Below are 16,176 nucleotides of genomic sequence, written 5' to 3'. Positions count from 1 at the left end.
TAACATGGATGGATTGAGAAATGAAATTGTGAGACACAGAAAAAAATAGCAAAAACAAAACACACACAAACATTTTTGGACCATGGCCAACCCAAATACCCACACACCCAAACAAGTTGGGCACATCGGCGCCGAAGTTGGTCATGCTTTCGTCCCTCCAGATGAAACAGGACACAAGAAAGCGGCCATGTCACTCGGGTCAGGGTGACACAACACACTCTTTTGTTCAACAGCAGGGCCCCGACGGCTTTCACTGGTTTACCCCTGCCGCATCATACAGGTGCCCTGCCCATCCTTTAGAACGCGCCCAAACATCCCACTATCCTTTTACAACACCTCTCCACTCATTCCTGTCACCAACATTTATATATTTAAATAGTAAGGAAAAAATACCTGAACTGGCGTATAAACGTGTTTTTTTTTTTTTTAATATTTGTAGTTTAAAAATTTTGCATTTATTTTAGATATTATGAGCCTCATCTACAGGGAGCCAAACTAATTGTCCGCCATCTTGATCGTACTGGTTCTTCCTCGTGTTTTTTAGCACTCATTTTCGGTTGCATTACACCATTGTTTTTCAACCAGTAAGCCAGGGCAAACTAGTGTGCCGTGAGACATTGTCTAGTGTGCCATGAGAAACAGACCAATTTTATATTTGAAAAGAAACATGTCATTGTTCAATATCTTTGATTTCTTCCAGTAATCAGCCGGTTATCAGTAACTGTAACATTCATCCATATCAGTAGTTGGCAGCAGAAATATAATTTAGTACACACTCAAAATAAGGATAGAAGACATCAATGTATTATGAGCTTGCAAACAGGGAGAGAAGCCTTCAAATAAGGAAGTCCAAACTGCTCAAAAAGGCCTTCCGTTGAGCCCATTCTTTTTATGAGATGTTTAAGTTTGCACAGAAAATTAACAATAAGCATAAAACAATGTAAAACCTTGCACCTGATTTTGCTGATTTATTCTGTCATTTTCTTATTTTATAAAAACAAAATGAGATAAAAAGATAAATAGTAGTTAAAAAAAAATCCTCTGGTTGATATTTTTTAAGTGTTGTTTTTGTTGTTTTTCTTATGTTTCTAAGAAAAAAATTCAACAGTACATTGAAGGACGGACAACAGTGGAACAGTGTGGCAGTTGTTCTTTACGGATGACACAGCGCTTGTGGCTGATTCTGAGGAAACATTGAGAAGGTTGGTAAAGAAGAGTCTGTGATAGGCGTAAGTTATGTGTCAATGTTGGGAAGAGTCAAATCAAGTCAAGTCATTTTTATTTGTATAGCCCTAAATCACGAAGAGTCTCAAAGGGCTTCACAAATTATCACACTATATTACACAGACTATTTTTCAGCCGACGAGAAGAGTAGGTTATTCATATGCTATGGAGTAGAAGTGAGTTTTAGGCTTCGATTTAAACATTTCCACTGAGGTTGCAGATCGGATCTCAGGGGGAAGAGCATTCCACAGCACCGGTGCCCGGATGGAGAACGCTCTCGAACCAGCAGAAGACTTCTTTGCTCTTGGGATCACCAGAAGACCTCACGTGATTGAGAGGGCATGACGTTAGAAATCAGGTTGCATGGACGGGTGCTGGAAGAAGTTGAAAGCTTTAGGTACTTGGGTTTTGATGTGGCTGCAGTTGGTAGAATGGAGTGTGAGGTATTGCACAGAGTGAATCAAGGAAGCAAGGTTTTGGGTGCTCTGAGGAGAGTGATGAACAACAAGAGTATGAGTATGGATGTTAAGTGGGGACTGTACGAGAGTGTGATTGTGCCGACTGTGTTGTATGGTGCAGAGACTTGGACCCTGAACGCAGATTTAAGAAGGAAATTGAATGCTTTTTAGATGAAGAGTTTGAGGACTATGTTAGGAGTGACAAGATTGGATGGATTGAGAAATGAAATTGTGAGAGACAGAACTGGAGTACGGTAGTCATGGAACTGAGCAAGAGTGTTGATAAGAGAGTACTCGGTTGGTTTGCACATATGGAGAGGATGGATGAGGAGCGAATGTTGAAGAGGATCTACAGAGCAGAAGTCAATGGAAGGAGACCAAGAGGAAGGCCTCGATTGACATGGATGGATGGTGTTATGAGTGCACTGCAGGAAAGAGGTCTAATTATAATGGATGCTAGAGCTCTTGTTGGTGATAGGAAGGAGTGGAGAAGTGTTGTGAAAGGATAGTGGATTGTGGACGCGTTCTTAAGGATGGGCTGGGCAGCCGTATGATGCGACAGGGGTAAACCAGTGAAAGCTGTCGGCCCCTGCTGTTGAACAAAAGAGTGTGTTGTGTCCCCCTGACCCGAGTGACATGGCCGCTTTCTGGTGTCCCATTTCATCTGGAGGGACGAACGCATGACCAACTTAGGTGCCGATGTGCCCAACTTGTTTGGGTGTTTGGGCAATTGGGTTGGCCATGGTCCCAAAATTTTTGTGAGTGTTTTTTTGCTATTTATTTTTCCCTTTTATTTTCTTTGTTATTGTATGTGTTTGTCTTGCTGTCGGTCACCCCTCTTGAGGGATATGACCAAGGTAGATAAATATATAGATATATAGATATATAGATATATAGATATATAGATAGATAGATAGATAGATAGATAGATAGATAGATAGATAGATAGATAGATAGATAGATAGATAGATAGATAGATAGATATAGATAGATAGTTCATGTATTTATGCTTAGTATTCAAATCAATGTGTTTTTTTTTACTGAATGAAACTTTTTTGAACCACTAGGAGACTCTAGATGTTACATACTGTCCCTTTAATATAAGTACATTATATTACATTGGAGTGTAAAATGTCCCCTCAGAGGGGAAAACGGATGGTGTAATTAGTATGTATTCATTGTTTGTTTTTATTGAAAGTTTAGCAACAATCAATTTGTGACAAAATGACATACGGTACTTCGGATTTTGTTGAGTGCAGATAACAGCGCGCGAAACCTGGAACCGGAAGTGAGACGAGCTAAAGGAAAACGGCGGCCAGTTTGGGATTTGAATCACCAAGTTAACTTCCAAATCTGCAAACATCTACCATATTATGGCTGATCCGAAGGTGAGGCCACAATTTGTTTGTCACTGAAAGTCGTTTGGTTGTTTTAACATAAGAATTGGCGAAATAAACCCATAGTGGGCGATTCGCCATTAGCCGAAAGTTTTAAAGGGATCTTCAATTATAACTGCCGACAGCAAGTTGACTATGCTAAAGTAGTAACTGTGGCGTTATCGTTTTGGCTTTACATTAAAATATGTAAATAATTTGTGTTACTTAAGTAAATATTGGTTCGACTTATAAGCGTGTTCCTTAGGGTGTCTAGCATCTTACCGCTAGCACTCTTTCTATTTACTAGCCTATATGGTTGCTAACAGCTACATCAACACTAAACTACCTCGCCATTTTCGTCTAAAACATTATAGAAATGTAAATGATTCCTCGATCACACTGCAAACATTTTACGTAAGCTGACATTAGGTGTTTGCGTTATCCATCTTTTGTTAGCTTTTATGTACCGAGGTCCAACAGATGCTAACTGCTGTTTAGCTACCGTTAGCATGTGTCAGCGTGTTTCACGCGTCGCTGGGTAAATTACGCAGTAACGACTCAACTGATACACCAACTCCATAAATCACCGTGCATTTGTGGAGTAAATGTGATTTATTCGTGGCACTTTTGTATTCCACATTTTCGCTTTATCAGCATACCCGCGTAAGGCCTCCTTGCTGGACGAGATACCATTTATTTTTAGCGGGGTTTCTTTCTCTACTTTAAAGTGGAATAAGTTCAAAGCAGTGCCTCGAATGGAAGAACAGTCTAATTTGTTCTTGCTAAATATCGTTCTCAATGTGTGGTCAGTGTTTTGGGAATTGTTTAATGTTTCCGGCCACTCCTTAGTTCTGTGCTTCTCAAGTTTTTCTTCTTTATTGTGACGTACCCTCAGTGAAACCAATATTAACCAGCGAGCATTTTACTTAAAGCGACAATGTGGAATATGTAGTGCCCCCTAGTGGTTCAATAAAACTTTCAGTTTAAATAAAATCACATCGATTACTAAGGAAAATATATGAACTATTACACCAATATTAACTTTTACCTAAGAAACATAAAAACTCTGTGGAATTCGTATTTCTTCTACATAGCAGAGTTCTAAGTCGCCGCCATGTTTGTCTTCTGTTTCGTTGCTTGCTGTGGCACTGGTTTTCATTTGCATTAGACAACAGATCGTGGTGGCCCAGTTGACAAATATAACACACTGGGGCGATGAAGGAACAGTGTAACAGGCAGCACTATCATAAAAAGTGGGCATTTAAAAATATTTGTGGGTTAAGAGATTTTCGTTAATTTGACATAACATTTAGCCTCGCCTAGGGGGAGCTGACATAATTGTTGGTCACCATCTATTGATACTGAAGAAAGGTCAAGTCTGTTTATTTTTATAACCCTTAATCACAGTCTCAAATGGCTGCACAGACCACGAACTATTAGACGACATACTATTAAACCTAAAAGTTATAGGTAAGCAATATGGAGATCTCAACACGCGTTTAAACGCAAGCCTCAATTACTAACTATGGAATTTATATAAAAATTTGGAACATTGCCGTGAACCACAAAACACAAATGAGCTTCATTAACATGCATCTATATAAAACCTAAAAATCGTGCATTTTGGTCAGAGTTTTTAGCACTCTTCCAGTTGCACTACTCTACGTAGCGACATGTAGTGGTCAAATTAAACAAACTGCCCCATTAAATACATACGTTTTAGCAAGCGTTATTTATAAACATCTTTTATCTAAAGGTGTTAGCATTTTCCTTTAACAATTTGGAAATTGGATGACCAAAATGGGAAACAAAGCTATAAACATTTTGGACTCTGTAAAAACCCAATTTAATTAAATAAAACAAACATGTATGATTATTCCCCAGTAAGGATCTGTTAATTATTTCAATATAATTTTTATCAAAGGACCAGTGCGTTATATTGACTGCCTCTTAGAGGAAAAAAAAAACATCCAATAAAAATATTGATTTGAATAATAGTCAGAAACACATGAACTAAGTATCCCTACTTAAGTTGAGCCATGCTGTGTATCATTGGCCCTCGCTTGTGCCAGACAATACTGGGTCAAATATTGCACATTGGACTTAAAAGAATTTTTCAGACCTTTTGAACATAATATTAAAGTAATAATTAAGTTAGCAGCTAATTTTTACCATCTACTATGTTTAAAACATGTTCCATAAGGATCATTTTGAAAAGTGATAGCTTTATGTGTATTTCTGAAATAAAAATCCTTGTGTATCAGCTGAAAATATTGCTCGATTTTTTTAATTAACATATTTCCGTATATTTGATTTCTCCAAGGAACATACGCAAAGTGAGTAGAATTATAGACATAATACAATTATATTTTTTATTTTAGAATAGTAAGGAAAAAAAATTCTAATAGATCTTCTTTCTTCCATATCGGATAGCTATGCTTATTTTTAACATCATACCTTTCCTTGTGTGTCATAAATAATCCTCCCTTACCAAATATTGTAAGGAAATGCCTTAAAATAGGTAAATTATGCCTTTTCCCATTTTGGATAATTCTGCTTAGTTAACTAATCCTCTTTTTTTTGTCTCACTTATTTTGTATTGTTTGGTAAACTTATTCTTAAAATAGACCAAATCACGTCTTAATACTCATTGGATGATTTTGCCCAGTTTGCGTATTAAAAACAGAATAATTGAAACCCAAGCTGGCTACAATTTTTAACCAATACTGCAGTATTTGTTTTGCAACATAAACATCAAATTATGACCAGTATAAAGTACTCCATATGGACTATTGTTCTGCACAAGAAATTATTATCCAATTTCTTTTGAATTAATGAGAAATCAGAACTATATTTTATGTAAAATGTAAATTTGATCCTGGCACATTATACCTGAAAAGCATTTAAGAAAAGTTTCCAGAAAATATTTCCTACTTCCTATCTCTCTACATTTCATTTTCTTGTCTTACAACCAGGACCAAGAAGAGCAGGAAACTACCACAGAAACTCCAGAAGACTCCAATCATGACCCTCAGTTTGAGCCAATTGTGAGCCTTCCCGAGCAGGAAGTGAAAACGTTAGAAGAAGATGAGGAAGAACTTTTTAAAATGTCAGTAGCCATCACTGGCTGGGATTTGACGGTCAGGTTTTATTTTTCTGGTATTTATGTTTTATTTGTTTTCAGGCGAGCAAAACTGTACCGATTTGCTTCTGAAATGGACCCGCCTGAGTGGAAGGAGAGAGGCACCGGCGACGTCAAGCTACTTAGGCACAAGGACAAGGGAACGATCCGTCTCTTGATGAGGAGAGATCGTACTTTGAAGCTTTGTGCCAATCACCAGAGTGAGTGTGGCTTCTTTTCAGTCCAAATGGATAGTTAAAAATGTGAAGTCTGCTCAAAAATTGGCATGGATTCCAACAATTACCTGTTTTTCTTTTGATGAATGAATTTTTGTCGGATCGCCAATTTGTGAATTGCAGTTGTTCCAATGATGGAACTGAAGCCCAATGCGGGCAGCGACAGAGCCTGGGTGTGGAACACACTAGCGGATTACGCTGATGAAGAACCCAAACCTGAACTCCTGGCCATACGCTTTTTAAATGCAGAAAGTAAGCCCCTATTGTGCAAAGAACAGAGTACAAATTGCTTGGAAATTATTTGAATTGGGTCACATTATGGACATATGAGTAAGATGTGTTTTCATTGCAGATGCTCAGAAGTTCAAAGTGAAGTTTGATGAATGCAAAGATGTTGTCAGAAACAAACTACAAGGATCAGGTATGAGACACATTTTCCTTTCCTTTATTGAGGTGTAATATGGAATTTTAGATGACAGCATGAGTTTTCAATGCTCCAGGTTTCCCACAGTGCTTTACAAGCCTGGTGGGCCATCAAGCTACTGCTAAGGGTAATTCATGGCACATCTGCTTTTTCACTTAACTCTCCACAAAAAAGTTAAATAATAAATATTACACTGCAATGGTGTTTTCCCCTTGAATTTAATGAACAATTTATGCGTAAAATTCTACTTCTGTGTTGTAAAATTATCAGAGATGCAACTGATCCTGATATCAACTGACATCAACCCTGTCCTGTCCTCACCCATCCCTGGCACTAACATTTGTTTCCAAATATGCCACTTGAGTTTTTCTATGGTGCATACGATGGGCGAAACTATTTGGACCCCTTAAACTTTGACCTTTTGCTTCATTTCAGACTTCAAACATAGTTATAAAACTGTAAATTCTTGGGAAGAATCATCAATAAGTGGGACATAATCATGAAGTGGAACACACTTTATTGGATATTTTAAACCTTTTTAGCAAGTAAAAAACGAAAAAGTGGATGTGCACAATTATTCAGCCCCATTGAGTTAATACTTTGTAACGCCCCCTTTAGCTGCGATTACAGCTGCAAGTCGCTTGGGGTATGTCTCTGTTTTGCACATCAAGAAACTGTATTTTTGCCCATTCCTCCTTGCAAAACAGCTCGAGCTCAGTGAGGTTGGAATAAAAGCGTTTGTGAACAGCAGTTTTCAGTTCTTTCCACAGATACTCAATTGGATTGAGGTCTGGACTTTGACTTGGCCATTCTAACACCTTATGTTTTTGGGTGAACCATTCTATTGTATCTTTTGCTTTATGTTTTGGTTCATTGTCTTGTTGGAAGACAATTCTCCATCCCAGTCTCGGGTTTTTTTGCGGACTCCATCAGGTTTTCTTCCAGAATGGTCCTTTATTTGCCTCCATCCATCTTCCCATCAATTTTAACTCTTTTCCCTGTCCCTGCTGAAAAAAGAGCAGGCCCAAACCATGATACTGCCACCACCGTGTTTGACTGTGGGGTTGGTGTGTTGAGGGTGATGAGCTGTGCTGCTTTTGCGCCAAACGTCTTGCATTGTTGCCAAAAGGTTCGATTTTGGTCTCATCTGACCAGAGCACCTTCTTCCACATGTTTGGGGTGTCTCCCAGGTGGCTCGTGACAATCTTTAAACGACAGATTTTTGCAGTGTACGACTGATTGTTGTTCTATGTACAGATTCTCCCACCTCAGCTGTAGACCTCTGCAGTTCATCCAGAGTGATCATAGGCCTCTTGGCTACATCTCTGATCAGTTTTCTCTTTGGATGAGCAGACAGTTTAGGGGGACGGCCTGATCTTGGTAGATTTGCAGTGGTCTGATATTCCTTCCATTTCAATATTATTGCTTGCACAGTGCTCCTTGGGATGTTTAAAGCTTGGGAAATCTTATTTCGAAATCCAGCTTTAAATTTCTCCACAACAGTATCTCGGACCTGCCTGGTGTGTTCCTCGTTCTTCATGATTCTCTCTGCGGTTTAAACAGACCTCTGAGACTATCACAATTAGCATATCACAGAGACTGGATTACACACAGGTGGATTCCATTTGTCGTCGTTAGTCATTTAGATCAACAGTGACTCATTCAGAGATCCTCACTTAACTTCTGGACAGTTTGCTGCACTGAAAGTAAAGGGGCTAAATAAATTTGCACACCCACTTTTTCGTTTTTTATTAAAAAAAAGTTTAAAATATCCAATAAAGTGTGTTCCAGTTCATGATTGTGTCCCTCTTATTGTTGATTCTTTACAAGAAATTAGTTTTATATCTTTGTTTGAAGTCTGAAATGTGGAAAAAGTTCAATGGGGCCAAATAATTTCGCAAGCCACTGTATTTTATTTAATTTGAACGATTAGGATTTGAATCACTATTTATACATGAGTATGTACCGTATTTTCCGCACTATAGGGCGCACCGTGTTATAGGGCGCACCCCCAAAAAATAGTTTTTGGTCCTATATCTTCCATAGATAAGGCGCACCGGATTATAAGGCGCTACAATGGGAACGTCGACAAAACAGTCAGATGATTCAGTCAAACTGATTACCCCCTTAACATTCCCAAAGCTTGCAAAGAAGCAAATACGTGTCGTAGACACGTGCGGATGCGGTGTCCGTACGATGTCGCTTAAATGAGTCATTTTAAATATCATTCGGAAGGTTGAAGTCTTGGGATTCAAGAAATGCCAAACATTTCTATGTTTCTATTTTCTTTTTCGCTCACAACTTTACTGTGCATATGACAATAAACACTTGGAATTGAGTTTAATTCACTCAACTCATCACAGCAACATCAAGATCGTTCTAAAACAAAATACCGGGAAAATATAAAGCCGCATAACTCACCTAAGTTCTCACGTTCAATAATGATACGCAATCATGGTCTTCTTACAACCGTGAGTGAAGTAAATCCAGGAGAGTAGAATATTTACAAATACAGACTAATGAAACATGTTTCTTTATGGGGTACTTAAGCAAGCTTGCTACGCCATTGCTAAACTCGGCCGATTGCAGGGTTTGTTTTGGCCATCTAGCCAATCCGAGGCTCCGAATAACTTCAGCCAATAGCGATCGATTTAACGGATGATTGACACATTGGTTAGCCAATGAAACGCCGGTACATAAATCCCAGCATACACCGCGGACTTGCTACGCCATTGCTAAACTCGGCCGATTGCAGGGTTTGTTTTGGCCATCTAGCCAATCCGAGGCTCCGAATAACTTCAGCCAATAGTGATCGATTCAAATGATGATTGACACATTGGTTAGCCAATGAAACGCCGGTATATAAATCCCAGCATACACCGCGGACTACTCCACGTTCGGGGTAAAATCGAGTCGGCGGCTGTTGAGTAAGTTGCGAGACCTTGCGAATTTAATATTGAGCCATATATAAGGCGCACTGTGTTATAAGGCGCATGGTCAGCTTTTGAAAAAAATTAAGACTTTTAGGTGCGCCTTATAGTGCGGAAAATACGGTAATGGGGATCGACTGATATGGGTCTCTCAGTATTAAGTGGTCAAAAACTGATATTTGGAGACGATATTTATTTTCTGCTGAAGCCTAAAAAAAAGCGTAAGAATTTTTTAATAACACAAAAAGAAAGAATATTTGTTAATTACAATAAAACTTACTATAAATAGCTTTTCATGCTTCAGTGGCTCTGCTTCCAGTCAATTATCCAATCGGAAGGTGAAGGGTGGATAAAGAGAAGAGGGGTGGAGTAGCAGAGAGGAATAGGCCAGAGGGAGAAAGAGGCTATTATGCTTCTGAGTCTAAATAAGTTAGGCCAGTTGAATTAAAAAATAAGGCAATACTAATACCCGTCAAATTTTCAAATGTCTGTGCCGATAATCAGCTGAGCTTGTGTGTATAATCGTTAATCTAACCCAACAATTTATATTCAGAATTGAGCATTAAAGTCAATTTTACAAATTTTAAATTAAAAAAAATGAATCAACCAAAAACCATTTCATTTATTCTCCAGCAAGACTGAGAAGCAAGCTTTGATCAAGCAAATGTTTTTACATTTGACTTATCCGGTGGCAGCGGCTCAGAAGGTAGAGTGGTCGTCTCAGGACCAAAGTGTCCTTGGGCAAGACATTTAACCCTTATTGCCCCCAATGTGCATGCATGCGTGTGTGAAGTGCAAGGTGCTCAATGACTGTATATATAAATGTAGTCTATTCACCATTTATTCATTTGTCTTTGCCACAGACGCTGATAGTGCAATCAAAGTTGTAGAGAAATTGGAGGAGCTCTCCGTAAAGGACAAGGAAGAAGGCGATAAGGAAAGCAACAAGAAAGATGAGGAAACAAAGAAGAGTGTGACTGCTGAGGATAAGAATTAAGAACTTTCTACACCGGTTACAATGTATTTTTTTTTCTACAATAGACTGTAAATGAACAGAATTTGGACACTTGACAGATTACCTTTTTTTTTTTTTTAATATTTTTCTCCTCGAGTCCTCGATACCAACGTTGCAAACCAAACAGAATAGCAAAGGAAGAAAACGAAGCTGCCCTTTCTCTTCAAAACATTGGAATGTCGCACATTTCAAATACGGTCATCGACACTTTCACGTCACTTGTGACGAACTGTCAAAAGACTTGTGTTGAAGATGAGTCCCACATTGGGGTTATTTACTAGTTGTTTTAATTTTTTTTTTTTTTTTAAGTAGAGGATATTGTAGCCTGCTTGTAAGCAGCTCCGGATCAGGGACCAGGTGTCGTGGAAAGACATTTTCTGTTACATCACATTGTCAAATTTTGGCATCAAGTAAACATCAAGTCGTTTTTGCTGGGCCCGACCTGTCACCGGCGTGTGGGGTGCATGTCAGCGGAAATTCTAGCAGCAGTTTGGGCCAGCGGATGATTTTTAAAAGCAAGCCCAAACTTCACGTTTGCAACAACACGGCTCCAATTTGTGCTCCCCGCCAGGAAGTTTCTTTAACATTCCCAGAATGCAAGCACGTGACCTCTGTCCCGAGCAACCCTGCCTCACATCAGTCGACTTCTCATCGAATCATTTCCGAAAACTCATCCAAGTGCCAGTGCATTCGTAAATACTTGTTGCTTCTCATTTGCACTCAAAATGATTGAAAATGTTTCCTCCGCCTTTAAATAAAACACTGTCACCCACTTTTGCATCAAGCAGCTTTGGATTTTCACCTGAAAGAAATTCAAACTATTTTTTTTTCTAAACATATGGTATGGGAAAAACCTGAAGTAGGAAAAATGTCTCTGATTTTGGGTAATTCTGCACAATTACACTTTTTAGTGTACTAAGGAGAAGCGATGCCTTGTCCTGTACAAAAAAGGCGCAAAATTATTTCCTTATTGAATAGGAAAACACTAACTGAGCAAAACTAAAGTAGTCCTTACAAAGTATTGTAAGGATAATTAATTTCCTATATTGGGCGATTTTGCTCCGTTTATCCTTTTATTCATTTAAGTTTGTTTTCAATGGACAAAATGTTTTTTGTCACATTAAATGATTTTTCCTCAAAGTAAAATAAAAAATGGAAACGCCAAATGAAAAATTTAAAACCAATTAATCCGTATTTGTTTTGAAATATATGCAGGTAAATGTTCTTATGTGTAAAAATACTTTTATTCTAAAACTAAGACAGTCCTTAAAATTATACTATTGAATTATTTTTTTTGTTTGCATTGCCTAAAATGTAATCCTGGCACATTATTCTCCCTAAAAACTGAAAATGTTTCCTCCAATGAATTAAAACAATCGCTCACTCTTTGCATCGACTGGGTTTGGATTTTTACCAGGAAGAATTTCACACATAGTGATCAAAGTTGTTAGAATGACACTTTATTGACCGCTCGGGTTTCTTCACAAAAATAGGAACATCCATAGAATTGTTTATAATTTTATACAGTTGACTCTATTGAAGAATTTCAGATCTCTCATCTTCCAAGATATCTGGCAAAATAGTGAAATTCCTCTTTGGAAATTTAATTGGATCATTGTACTGGATTTATGTCGGTAAACTTTCTTTGGGATATGTCAACACTCATTACTCTGAATCTGTACATGGCCTATTCATTAAAATACCAGATTCATTGGAATTGTTAAGAAACTACTTCAACACCATACAATGCTAGATTGTTACTACTGCACTTCAAAAAATAGCATATTCAAATGCATTTAGTCATACTCCTTGACAAACATTTGTAACTAGATTTAGACTACTGTTGTCAATTCCACGTGGGCTTGACAAAATTTCATATTTCCCATTAATATGCAATACTTCTTGATACCACGTTACATATACTGCTTAGCAATCTTGTGCTGAACCATTTTCCATTGATACATAGCTTAAAATACATTGGCATTAGTCGAGTAAAGTTTCCTTGAGCCTTTCTGGCTGTATCAATTTTTACACAAAAATTAAAAATCTACAAATGCTGTGTTTAATAAGCTACCGACTAAAAATAAGGAATTGCTGATATTTGGTTGACCTCCAGTCTGTATCAAACTTTTTTCACATGCCTATGTGTACAATATAAATTAACACGGTACCAGACAAGTTTTACAAGCCTGGTAATGTAAAGTTTTTCAACTAAGTTATGAGGTGATTTAGCGTTTGAAAGAAGCCTATACCATCCTGAGGCAGGACATTTATTGCCTGAATCAGAAAATGTTTCATGTTATTAATCTTCTGGATGTGTCCTGTATTTTGGAAAAAGGGGTGGGGGGGGAGGCTCACTTTAGAAGTTTTGAGGGGAGATCTTAGGCCTGAATAGGCCTAAAATGTCAATCATCGCATTTGGGCAGGGCCATGCTTCTCTCGCCTTTTTTTTTTTGTATAAACTATCCAGCATGCGAGAGGGATCTGAATGTATGGTGTGGATCCTCCACCCCAGGAAAAAGAACAAAAAACGACTAGTGGATAATTAAAAAAAAGTGCGAGAAGCCGAGCCCCCACAATTAAAATATTAAAAAAATAGGTTTCTTCGGGCTCAGTCCGTTAAATGAATTTCATTGGTCGGGCTCAGGCAGGGTTGGTCTTTATCAATCACGGTTTTTACCACTAGTTGACTTTGACTCCAGTATTTATCCAAGGAGGGAAGAGTGTCTTATGTATAATGCGTTTTAAAGCATTTAAGAGGAAGGACTTCTGGCAAAAAAGTATATTTCCGGCGTAACTGGTGACACATTTTTTTTTGTGTCTGTTACTTAAGAAAAAATCTAGATGATAAACTACAATTACCTTTTTTATAAGCTTCCCTATAATTCAGTTTTTTTTGTCGTGTAGTGTATCAGACTAAACTTTAACCACAACCCCCAACCCCTTCTGTTTCACTGTTTAAAGTGGTACTGCTGTAATCCAAATCTTTGTTTAAAGCGACAGTATATATTATTTAGTGACTCCTAGTGGTAGAAAGAAAACTTCACTCAATTAATTCTGATATAAATCGTAACCTAAATACATATGAACTACCATGTAAATGCATATTGTTAATAATTACTCGTAGGTTGAGCAATTTGCATTTGCTTGACATTACATGAGCCTACCCTAGAGGGAGCTGACTTAATTGTGGACCATTTGCTGCTACTTCTACCCAAAAACCTTGTGAATGGTGGGACCAAAATATAAAAAATGTTGTGGTTTTGTCACTATGAATCTCGTGTCCCGTAATGTTTAATCATTTTTGTGCATTTGTAGCACTCCTCTTTGGTTGCACAACACGAACTCACTTGCTCAAATAATGCGCACTGCATACATGGCAACCTTTTGACATAATAAAGCGGTATATGTTATCGTGCACTCTATTTTTATGCACGAAACACAATTAGTTTCCAGAATATATATTTTTAAAAAGACATGTGCTTTCTTAGAACACGAAGTGGCAAACGTTTACCAAAATGGATATTTAATGCCCTGCGACTGGCTGGCAACCAATTGAGGGTGTCCCCTGCCCACTGCCCGAAGATAGGATGAGCTCCAGCACCCCAGCGACACTACTGAGGATAAGCGGTGCAGATAATGGATGGATTTTTAATGCAATCGTTGGAGCGGTTTATTCACACAAAAAGAATTGGAGTCTTGCTTCAAGATATAGCCACCGTTGACTAAAACAGTTGTCTAATAAAGATTTTTTTGTTTTTGTTCAACGTTGGAAAGAAAAAAATCTGTAGCCGCTATTATGGGAATAAAAGCAGTAGTCAAACAAGTAAAGCAGTAGTGTTAGCAGGTATGCTTTGAGTCTCTGTAGTTTGTATTCTTCCTTGTACTTTGTAGCACTCATTTTCGGTGGCATGACACAAAACTGCTCCATCTAGTGGTCAGAAAATACAATCTGTCCCTTTAACCGAAATGAATGTACTAAACTGGTTCAAAGACCTGCCAAGTCAAAAATTTACCGTAATTGTTTAGGGTGGTTTAACAGGCACTGGAAATTTAGTATACAGCTAGGTCAAACTATTTGGACATCACATTCTGAAATACAATGATGTAATTAATGTGGGTTTGAAGTGCAAAATCCCAGCTGCAATTTTTTGGCTTTCCAGATCAAAATGTGAAAAAAGCTTTAGGAATTATACATTTTTACAGGAGAAAGTGGTGCCCCGAGGAACATGGCGTAGCCGCGAACACTCATGCCCTTTTTTCAAGGGACCAAAAGTAACTTGACAATTAATTCAGAAGGTGGGCTGCACAGCGGCTGAGTGGTTAGCGCAGTTTTCTTCCACATTCTAAAATAAATGCATGTCAGGTTAATTGGCCAGTCCAAATTGTCCCTAGGTGTGAATGAACTAGTGAGTTGTATATCTCTGTGTGCCCTGGGACTGGCTGGCAACCAGTCCAAGATGTCCCCTGCCCACTGCCTGAAGATAGCTGGAATGGGTTCCAGCACCCCGTGACCCTACAGAGGATAAGCGGTGCAGATAATGGATGAATGGATTACTCCCTTCTTAACCTGTCATCAATTGGGTAGTGAATGGATGAATGGATTCCTCCCTTCTTAACCTGTCATCAATTGGGTAGTGAAAATGGCTGGAGTTGATTGTAGGTGTGTGGTTTTGCATTTTGAAGCTGTTGTTATAAATATATCGTAATTATTTTGAGTGGATAAACAGGCACCATGAATTGAGTATACACAGTAACCATCACGTTATGTTTAGTTCCGAAAGACGACATACGTAGAGAATAAAGGTTTAAGGTAAAGGACATTTGGACCAGCTTAGATGAAAACACCTAAGAGAATACAATCTTTTGGTCCATGTAACCAAGATATGGAATCCCCGTTTTCCCGAAGATAATCAGACTCAACAAATCATTCTTTTGCATTCTTCAGTTCCATACACAAACCCCAAAAACATGATGATCTTGTCACTTGAGGTGAATTCGACGTCTCTGCTCACACTGAAATCTCATAGGTGGTTCCGCCCACCCCAGTCATCTTTTTGAGGTTACCGTGACGATTGGGACTGGCTGTGACACCCTTGGCGCTCGGGTGGCAATCCATCTGGCCGTTAACATTGATGGCTTCTCTGAATAGAAAGAGAAAAACGTCAAACTGACTTCAAGTCACAGTTCTGGATGACGCAGAAGTTAAAGGTATTCCCAAACAGAATTTCTTTTTTCATTAACTTGCAAAATGTGTAGTGTTCCTCCCAACTATATATATTCATCACGCCGGGGGACTCGTGAAATTAAGTCTCAAAGTTGACCCATCCGGATTGTTCCCTGTAGAGCTGTGACGTCATTAAAGGAACACAACCTATTAGGAAGTAGAGGT

General features: G+C 38.4%; 2 protein-coding genes across 2 annotated transcripts in view; one reads left to right on the top strand and one right to left on the bottom strand.

Annotated features, from left to right (window-relative positions):
• Positions 1-2,941: 2,941 nt before the first annotated feature.
• ranbp1 (RAN binding protein 1) lies at positions 2,942-11,556 on the top strand. The gene is made up of 6 exons (XM_088335589.1): positions 2,942-3,070; positions 6,034-6,167; positions 6,243-6,400; positions 6,539-6,667; positions 6,768-6,836; positions 10,633-11,556. Exons 1-6 carry the CDS (start codon positions 3,056-3,058, stop codon positions 10,764-10,766), a joined length of 639 nt encoding a protein of 212 aa, XP_088191715.1. The 5' UTR covers positions 2,942-3,055; the 3' UTR covers positions 10,767-11,556.
• The window catches only part of zdhhc8b (zDHHC palmitoyltransferase 8b), a 92,034-nt gene continuing 86,450 nt past the window's right edge, over positions 10,593-16,176 (bottom strand). Inside the window, exon 11 of the mRNA XM_088335586.1 lies at positions 10,593-15,928. Coding sequence (XP_088191712.1) covers positions 15,796-15,928 — 133 coding nt within the window. The 3' untranslated portion in view covers positions 10,593-15,795. The remainder of the gene's footprint in view (positions 15,929-16,176) is intronic.

Source organism: Urocampus carinirostris, chromosome 5 (assembly GCF_059441175.1).
Source record: "Urocampus carinirostris isolate Australia breed hairy pipefish chromosome 5, RoL_Ucar_1.0, whole genome shotgun sequence".
NCBI classification, from domain to species: domain Eukaryota; kingdom Metazoa; phylum Chordata; class Actinopteri; order Syngnathiformes; family Syngnathidae; genus Urocampus; species Urocampus carinirostris.
Note: the sequence above shows the minus strand (reverse complement) of the source record. Positions and strands in the feature narration are given on the sequence as shown.